Raw genomic sequence first — 10333 nt, 5'->3', positions numbered from 1 at the left:
AAGGAACTGTGGTCTCTTGTGTCTTGTCTACCCTAGTAGGAGTGTGGATAATAGCAGCCGGGGCCTATGCCTGTTTACTTTGGAGTAAGACCCACGGAGTTCAGTAGGGCTTCCAAATAAGGTACATAGGATTGTGGCTTTCACTGCAACTAAGGATGCAATCCTTGGTAAGGCTAGTACAAAGAGACGCTATGTTCTTAGCTCCCCCACCTCCAGTCCATAAATACATTTTTTTCTCTTGTATTTATGCTATGTGACACAGTTACTGAGAGCACCTGAGATGTGCCATGGTTTAGGGTTGCCACCTGTCCTGTATAATACAGGATTGCTCCGTATTTTAATGTAAAATGTTATGTCCTGTATTGATAGTTTTGTCCTGTATTTCAGGTCTCTCTCTGCCAAGTTAGGGACCCTCTCCAAATGCATGTTCATGTATTTAAGTTCTAGGTAGCCAAAAACAGACAGATTTTATTTATATTTATTTTTTATTTATTGAATTTATATACCACCCTATACCTGGAGGTCTCGGGGTAGTTCCCCCTGAGATTTACAAATTCATGTGTATGTGTGCGTGTGCATGTGACAAATTTAAGAGGGTCATCCTGATAGGCTGCAGTAGATTGTAATGGATTGTTCTGAAGTCACTTCAGCACCAGATGAAGAAAAAAAATCATCCACCCTACCCTGTCCTGTATTTTGCCAGAACAAAGGTGGCAACCCTTCATGGTTTCTATGTTAAAATACACACCTGCGCCATTCTAAAATTTGCCCAATTGCAGCTCCCTGTAGTTTGCTAACAAAAGAAGCATTTTAAGTGTTCATGCACCATTCCCACCTGCTGCCAGGCGTATGTATTTTGTCCCTGTATTTTGTGGTATTCATTTCTGCAAGTACAATACAACCTCATTTGTAAAGTACTTTCACACATCCCAGAATTAGCTCAATTGGGCTACTATAGAAACAGCAATGCACTCATCTCGAAAGCACTTTACTGGATAGGCATTCTGAGATAACAGGTGGTGTAAACTTTATTTACATGTTCTTAAAGCTGCGAAGCTTTTAATTTCATTCAAGTCTCATTATTTCATCTTTAAGAATCTAATATTCAAAAAGGTTTTGGAAACCTTTTTGAGGCACTTTGTAAGCAGATGCAAAGTTCTTTGCTGCACAACTAATTTTCAAGTCCTCTTTGTTTTCACAATGGATAGTTCACTCAGAATGAAAACTGCTATTTTTAAGAGAGAATATTTGGACAAATTAATGTTTATTGCACCTGGAGGCAGAAGGGAAAGTATTTCAGAAGCACAAATATTCCTTGTACCATATTGTATTGAGTCAGTGTTACCAACAGTTAAGGATTTTTATGGAGAGTTTATAGACTTTACAGAGAGACTTGAAATATTTTGTGGTTTCAGTAAAACCCCTTTTCCTGGAGTTGGAGATTTAGTAAGATTTATTTTTCACCTAAACCCTTGCCCACCATGGATATAGAAACTTCAGGGCTTCAGAAGTGAGACAACCAAAGAACACCCAAAAATATCCAGCTGTTTTTCACATTTCTGTTGAATTAAATAAACACATGCTTGACAATTACAAGCTAAACTTTGCATGTATCTTTGTGGATTGTTTCCAAACACAGAACTTCATATACATGTCAGGAAAAGTAACAGAAGCAACCTAAAAGACTATGGGGATTAAAAAGCAGGGGAGTCCTGTTGATCTAGTATGTCAAAACACAGGAAAGCTCAACAACAATTGATGTGATGCTACAGCAATAACAGGATAAAAAATAAGACAAATTGTTAGATGGCATTGGCCATGGTACGGGCTGAAAAATGACATATAAATACAAAATGACAACACAAAATACATAATAAAACAAGAACAAAAGCCAATAACCTCACTCCCACAAACATGTTTAATGTTCAATGTTCAATGAGCCAAAGGCCTGGTTTTAGAGATTATGTTCCCACAACATTGAAATCAAAGTACTTTCATTGAATTTTTGCAGCATTAATACTCATATAGGAAAAAGTGATGTAGAAGCAGTAAAGAATGCCTCTGCTAAAATCATCTTTTCCAAAACTCTGCCATGCCACTTCTCTTCCTAAGCCTCTCTGCACTGTCTCTTTGATATATTACACACCAAACTGGTACTCTGCATATGCGGACTTCTTAGCTTTTTATGCCTGCCTAAGGCTGAAGTCCTATACACAGTTACCTAGGAGTAAGTCTCACTGAACTCTGTGTAGATATGTATATGGTTGCTCTGTAAATTTCTGCTTTCATGTCTGCCACACTCTTGTCCTTTATATTCTGTCTCTCCAGTAAGGCTCGTCTGCTGCCTTTCTTCCAGTTCTTCCATTGTAACTATGCTCATTTGGTAACCAAGCCACCCTACTTTTTTCAAAAAATTGAATACAATAAGCCTTTGCCCTTGAAGATTTTAGTCACCCAACACTTTTCTGACACAAGTATTAATGTTTCCTAGTGTAGTCCAATTAGAAATTTTTAAATATATTTATGAACATATTACAAGTATTAATGCTTACATCAGAAAAATTACAATGTGAATTAAGCTGTAGTTAGGCCTGCCTAAGGAGGAACTCCATTGCTGCTAAATTCAGTGCAACAACATCTAGCACCTTGTTTGCACAGTTACAGAACCAAGAAACGGGTAAATAGCTTGTAAATATCTATCAAGAACAGTAAAGACATCCTATGTGAGTGCCTGGAGGCAGTTGGAGGGTGGATGGTTGTTAATGGATTGAGGTGGAATCCCAACAAGACAGAAGTACTGTTTCTGGGGGCCAGGCAGGTGTGGGGGACACCCTGGACCTGAATGGGGTAACTGTGCCACTAAAGGACTACGTGTTCAACCTTGGAGTCATTTAGGACTCACAGCTGTCCATGGAAGCACAGGTCAATTCTGCGTACAAGACAGCTGTACAAGCTGTACACCTTGTACAATAGCTAAGACCCTACCTACCTGAGCCTGTCTCGCCAAAGTAATACATGCTCTGGTTTTCTCCCACTTGGACTATTGCAATGTGTTCTACCTTTGAAAGTGACAACTAATCCAGAATGCACCAACTGGACTGGAGACTGGGAGTGGTTGCCAGAACCATACAACAGCAGTCCTAAAATATCTACATTGGCTCCCAGTACGTTTCCAAGCATAATTCAAAGTATTGGCACTGACCTAGAAAGCCCTAAACGGTCTTGGCCCTGTATACCTGAAGGAGTGTCTCAACCCCAGACACTGAGGTCCAGCTCCCAGGGCCTTCTGGCAGTTCCATCACTACAATAAATGAAGTAACAAGGAATCAGGCAGAGGGCTTTCTCAGAAGTTGCATCCACCCTGTTGAATGCCCTCTCATCAGATGTCAAACAGATAAACAACTATATGACATTTGAAGGCATCTGAAGGCAGCCCTGTACAGGGAAGTTTTTCATGTTTGAGGTTTTATTGTCTTTTTAATATTTTGTTGAGAGCTGCCTAAAGTGGCTGGGGCAACCTAGTCAGATGGGCAGCACACAAATAAAATAATAATTAATAATAATAATAACATGGTAGCAGTAGAAAAGCACTGGTAAGCATGTGAATGTCGGCTCACAGGCCATAGGTTTTGCAAACACTAAGAAATAAGCAACATTTGTAGTGCTTTGCAAAACTCTTTGAGCATGAAGTCAGAAGTGATTTTAGGGTAATGTGACTGGTTTGGCCACTGGGTGTGCCAAATTTTAGAGTTGCACAGGGCACCGCTCAAATTTGAGAGCCCAAAGTGTGCCATTGGCATGGTGGATGTATACAACAATCAGCTCACTAGAAGCTATCAGCCAATATGCAACAGTTACCACATAACCAAATAGTAATGTGATTAGGCTGTTAGTTGCTTATTTAAAATGGTGCAGGTCTCTTGCATTCAGAGTCGTAGATTCAATTCCTGGTATCTCTAGCTGAATGCTATATATGGTAATCAGTAGGGGGCTAAATGAACCAATGGCCTGACTCAATGCAAAGTAGTTTCTTGTGCTGTGACTTCCAACAGGATGATGTGAGTGTAAATGTTCAGGGATTGCTGCTGCATAGCTGTGATCTTCATCTCACTTGATTCACTGAAGTCATAGAGGGGGTTTGATCCAGAGTAAGTTATTTGAGAATGGCAGATTTGGTTCCTTCCTAAAAATACTGACTCAGAACTGTTTTTGAAATACAGTGGGTCTTCTGTGCTGTTTATGAACAAATGGTAAAACCTGACTGAATCAGTGAGTCAGTTTTTCGTAGCTTGGAATATGAATGAGCCACTGACATTTTCTTAAGTAAAAATCAACAGCAATGGACAATTTTTCTATAGGCTAAGCATGCAGAAGTCTGTTGATTAAATAAAAAGGAGGAAAAACTAATATTTTAAGAGTTGAGCTGAAACTCAAATACATATTTTTTTAACCTTACAGTTATATGTGGCTTAAAAACATTTTACAAAAGAAAATAGCTAAAGTCTCAGAAATTATCTATATGTACTTTAGACACAGGCAGACTACGACTTTGTGTTAATGGATGGTTATTAATAATAATAATTGAGAGAACTTCATAGTAAGAGAACTTCAGGGGTGCCAACTTGAATAAAATATTGGGGGGCAAGTAAGCCCCTCCCCGCATAATTGACCACAAGATGTGGCACACACATACCATGTGAGTGACAATGCTCATCAACTTTGGGGGGCAGCCCTCTCAAATATTTTATGGGGGATGAAGTCTCTTAGGAGTTGGCTCATATGTCAGCACCACATAATAATCAAGATGGCACCATTTTTAGCATGAAAACTTCTATGTTTCGAAAACAAACAATGAAATTCAAGGCACTAGAACAAAACATGAGAAAAGCAACCAGGGCACATCCAGAATGCTTGTTTATTAGGCATTAGTAGACTTCATACTTGCAAGTTTTTTACAGTATCCACGTGAGATCATTCCAGCAACAACATTTCCCCATTTAATCCTGATTTTGCATTTCTGAAGGGAAGGCCAATGTGTAAAGAAAAAGCCTGTTAACAACAACTTTGCAGATTAAGCTTCCATCTGTAAGCCTGCATAGTGACCACAACAAAAATCAAACTTGGTAACCAAATCAGAACAAAAATGTAGAAAATTTGATTTGAAAGAAAGTAGAGCCAATCCAGTGCAGTGGTGAGAGTGCTGGACTAGGACACCAGGGTTCAAATCCCCACTCAACTACCTTGGCCCCATTGCCATCTTGCTGCCTCAACTACCTCATAGGGCTGTGGCGATGCTAAAATATTATTATTATTAATAATAATAAATTTATACTCCGCCCATCTGGCTGGATACCCCCAGCCACTCTGGGCGGCTTCCAACAAAATATTAAAATACAATAGTCTGTCAACCATTAAAAGCTTCACTAAACAGGGCTGCTTTCAGATGTCTTCTAAAAGTCTGGTAGTTGTTTCTCTCTTTGACATCTGGTGGGAGGGCGTTCCACAAGGGAGAACCACCTGCGCCACCTGGAGCACCTCACAGGGAAGGTGGGAATGATGGACGTGTAATAAAAACAAATATAAATAAAGCAAAGCAATTTCATTTTATAACCGCAACCTTTTACGCACAACCCTGTTGGTGCCCTATTTTTTCCCCCATTTACAATGATCACAGCATCAAGATCGATAGATAGGTACGAGATCTGGAGAAGGACTTTGCGTCCAGGCTTCTCCCTTTTATTTGGCACAAACTTATTGGGACTGGATGGAAGTTGGGAGAGCTTGGAGGCTTCTTCGTGCGTTTTTTGCCCTTTGCAAGATTCCTAAGCGCCTCCTCCCGGTCCTGAGGCAGCGCGAGCCTCGCCCGTGGCAGCCAATGGCTCGCGGCCCCGGTCCCTTTCGCTCCGCCCCTCGCAGCCCGGGCTTAGGGTCTGCCTGCTCCCGCATTTAAACAGCTCCGGTCGGGGCTGCTGCAGTTCAGTGAGCCGGTGTCCGAGCAACAGGTAGGAGCCTCCAGAGTGCCGCGCGCCTCCATGCCTTTCTCCTAAAGAACAGATCCCGCGCGCATCCCTCTCTCTATCCGAGGCGAGCCTCGAGTCAACAGCAGCAGCAGCAGCTCCTCAGCCACAGGTTTTGGGCATCTCTCTCCCTTCGCTGGACTGCTGGGCAGGATGAACAAGCGCAAAGCCGCCTTCCTCCTCTTGCAGATTGCCCTGCAGCTTTGCCCCGGCGGGGCCACTCACGCTCAGCCGCCTTCTCCTCAAGGTAAGAAGCAACAGTCCCAACTTGGAGGCGTCCAAAAAGCGGGGGTGTGGGTGTGGGGTGGGGAGCCTCTCGTTTCCCTCGATGGAGCTGAACTTTACAGAAGGCTGGGACAGGGAATAGGTGGCCGACGGTGGAGTTCCCACCAGGATTAAGGGAGCGTTTCTTGTCCAGAAACGGGAGATTTGATGGGAAACATATGGCAGCAACTTGCAGCCTCTGATGGGGTGCCCCAAATCCATCTCTTGAGGCAAAAGAAAAGGAGCACCTGGAGTTTAAGCAGACTTGACAAAAGAGGTTAGTTTTTAAAGCCACCTTTGTAATGGGTGATGGTAACTGCGCTGTTATGAAACCGTAAGTTTAAGGAGTTCCTTTAGAACTGAATTTTTGATAAAGCAAAATCGGAATCATTGGATGCTTTTCTTTTGAAGGGATTTGTTTAGAATAAGGATAGTAAAGCCCTTTTTTTTTTTTAAAAAAAGGTTTGATTCTTGTATATGTGGAGACACATTCCACAGATTCTTGAGACTCTCAAACCTTCAAAAAGATCTGTAGGAGCACAAGGGGGTACTTTTATCTTGATTTACCTCTGCTCTTTTCCTACTCTCTTGCCTAGGAATGGAAACATCTGTTGCTTCAATATTTACAGTATGTTCTAGCCTGTTTGAGTAGCAATGATGTGAATACAGTATCAGATATTATTTTCATATATATATATATATATATATATATATATATATATATATATGCTTTCGTAGATTTTCACGGGTACAGGAATGCAGGTTTTGGTATCTTCGGGTGTCTTCCCGTGTAAGAGTAGGGGTGTCTGGGCGACGTTTCGACGAGGTCTCACTCGTCATCTTCAGGCTGGTGCTTTCGGCTTCTTGTTACTGGAACAGAGCAGAATCTGGTGTTTGAGTTCCTATAAATACTGTTGAGGGGTGTGGTGTATAGCCTCCAACGTTCTGGGCAGAGAGGAAGTTCCTAGATTAGTGTGCCTTTTCTTCTTTTGTTCCTTAATTACTTGAGGGATATCTTGAGTGATTTCATGAGTGATATTCTGAATACCCCCAATGGCATGGCCCTCCTTCCTTATATCAAGGGCACTACAGACAAAATTAGCAAAATCCTCCATAAACACAATATCAAAACAGCCTTCTGCACCAACCAAAAAATAGCCAATATCCTCAGAAACCCAAAAGACAAAATCCAGCTGGAAAACCAAGGGGTCTATGAAATACCCTGCAAAGTCTGCCCAGCCACGTACACTGGACAAACAAACAGACGAATAAATGCACGTATCGCAGAACACAAGAATGCCGTCAAAAAAGAAGAAAAAACTTCCTCTCTTTTCCAACACATGAAAGAAACAGGACACGAAATTAATTTTGCAGATTCCAAATTGCTCTTTAACATGGAACATCACCACAAGAGAATAATCATGGAAGCCATCGAGATAGAGAAACACCCTCACAACATGAACAAGCGTGACGACACGTCCCGCCTGCCAGACATCTGGAAATTAGCCCTCCCCACAAAAACCGACACCAGAACCAGAGGCACACAGAACGCCGTCACCAATCAACCACACCAGACCCAAACCCAGACCCTCTCCACAGACATATTACAGACTCCATCCAGTAGCCAAACTATAGTGGCACCTCCGGATGCTGCACCCCCCTGCAATCCCTACACAGATCTGGCGGGCACAAGGCACAAAATCACAGCTCGCCCCTATACACGAAGCCAAGCCAGAGCACAACTAAATGCAGCACAGCCATCTTCTCAGAAAAACTCTTCACAAGCTCAAGAGGTCAAGACACGAAAGCTTTAGCAACTAATCTACACTTAATGACCCACCCAGGGGTATTCAGAATATCACTCATGAAATCACTCAAGATATCCCTCAAGTAATTAAGGAACAAAAGAAGAAAAGGCACACTAATCTAGGAACTTCCTCTCTGCCCAGAACGTTGGAGGCTATACACCACACCCCTCAACAGTATTTATAGGAACTCAAACACCAGATTCTGCTCTGTTCCAGTAACAAGAAGCCGAAAGCACCAGCCTGAAGATGACGAGTGAGACCTCGTCGAAACGTCGCCCAGACACCCCTACTCTTACACGGGAAGACACCCGAAGATACCAAAACCTGCATATATATATATATATATATATATATATATATATATATATGCGACCACTTTACCTTGTAAAGACAAAACAACAAATCAAATCAAAAATTGAACAAACTAGCAATGAAAAACAGTGCAGCACAAGCAAAACAACAACAAAAGTTGCAATAATAACAACCGGGGTCAACGAAAACAAAAGCCTGACCAGGATCAAATAAATCAACTTCAATTTAGCTTAAATGCTACTTGAAAAAGCCAGGGTTATATGAAATTATATATTTGTTGCATCGACACATCATAATAAACTATGTTCTTTGTAAGAGAAAGAAGCCTAGTTGAGCCATGAACTCTCATTCTTCACCCCCTCCTTCTCCTCTCCTGATGCAACTGTAAGGAGATCAGAATCTTGTGCTTCTTATTTTGTTTCACCACAGTTAAGTCTTGTGCTGTAACCTTAAACTGTGGTTAATCTCAACTATTGTTTGTTGATACAAGGTAGTTTTATAACTTTTAAGGTTTGAAATTAATTTGTTTCAGACAAATCGGCTAAGTCAGTTTGTCATATTCAGATAGCAAGACAAACTGCAGATAATCAAAAATGGAAGTGAAAGCTTCTGAACTCCTTGTGAAGTGTGTGTGTGTGTGTGTGTGTGTGTGTGCAAGCCAAATGCTCACCTGAATTCAGCCAAATGTCTGAATTCAGCCAGAGCCTGATCCTAGTGGGCTTCATTGGGGTGGCAATTCCACATAAAGTCAGCACCACACCTGTAAAATCCTTGCTAGACATATTATGAACCTCATTCAGTAAGAATATCTGCAGCCTCTAAACTATAGCTATCAGGATTCTTTGGGGTGTGTGCACTAATTTAAATGTGCTTCACAAATTTGGTGTGTACACAGCCCTAAACATGCTAGTGATTAAATTCCATTAAACTTGGGATTTTATCTAGTGACAGAAGACAGCTTAATGCATCAGAGGCTTCTGCTAGCAGAAAAGGTAAGGAATGTGATTTTTACGTATTCACCCTCAACAGCTGCAGCCCTCATCTGTTCCCAATCTGCTCCCAGGGGTTGGGAGACTCACTGGAACAGTATAAGGAGCTACCAGGGAAGGGTGAATTAGTGAAAATAGTTTGCCTCCCCATTCCAGTGACAAAACCCCACTGTTGGGTCAAAGAGCCTTTAATAAGCAGAGGGACAGCCTTAGATACATCCAATGGAATTTACCTCTGATTAGGATGGTGTTCCTGAAGATATTTTAATATTGATTCCAGATGGGGATAATTAATCAGCTTTGAATTGGCATTCATGATTTAAACAGTAGTGTCTCATACGTTGCTGTGTTGTTAATATTACAAGGACAATAGCATAGTACTGTTGTTGAAAATGGGGGTGAACAGTTTTTGTAGCTGATACCTGTTTGCAGATCACATTTCTATGGTTTTGATTTTCCCATGTAGGCACAATGCACCGCTGGTGCTAATTAACTTTGCAGAAAGGGCATGTTTTTAAATTCAAGCTGTTTAGTGGGCTGTGTGATGATAGATTGTGAAGACACTAAAGAATCATTCGTTCGAGATTAATCAGTTAATCAGCTGAACCACCTTGACTCCTTTCATGCATTACCCAAAGGCTGTAGGTATGAGTAAGAATGAAATCTAAAGTAAATGGAATGCAATGGAAAAGAATCTCTTTCATGCTTCCCAAGCGGAATTATTTCAATGAGTAGAATGTTGAATATGTTGTGATGATGCATGTAGGTTAATTTTTTTGAGCTGTATTATCGTATCTATTAACCTAATGTATGCCTCCCTAGAACCATAGAACTGTAGAGTTGGAAGGGACCCCAAGGGTCATCTAGTCCAACCCCCTGCAATGCAAGAACCTTAGCTAAAGCATTCATGATGGGTGGCTATCTGAACTCTGTTTCAAAACAT

At 41.3% G+C, this 10333-nt stretch overlaps 1 protein-coding gene across 1 annotated transcript in view; it reads left to right on the top strand.

Annotated features, from left to right (window-relative positions):
* The first annotated feature begins 5964 nt into the window (after nt 1-5964).
* THBS4 (thrombospondin 4) overlaps nt 5965-10333 on the top strand; it is a 39942-nt gene continuing 35573 nt past the window's right edge. Inside the window, exon 1 of the mRNA XM_082191739.1 lies at nt 5965-6264. Coding sequence (XP_082047865.1) covers nt 6171-6264 — 94 coding nt within the window. The 5' untranslated portion in view covers nt 5965-6170. The remainder of the gene's footprint in view (nt 6265-10333) is intronic.

This window comes from Podarcis vaucheri (genome assembly GCF_965113315.1).
Source record: "Podarcis vaucheri genome assembly, chromosome: 11".
Classification (NCBI taxonomy): domain Eukaryota; kingdom Metazoa; phylum Chordata; class Lepidosauria; order Squamata; family Lacertidae; genus Podarcis; species Podarcis vaucheri.
Note: the sequence above shows the minus strand (reverse complement) of the source record. Positions and strands in the feature narration are given on the sequence as shown.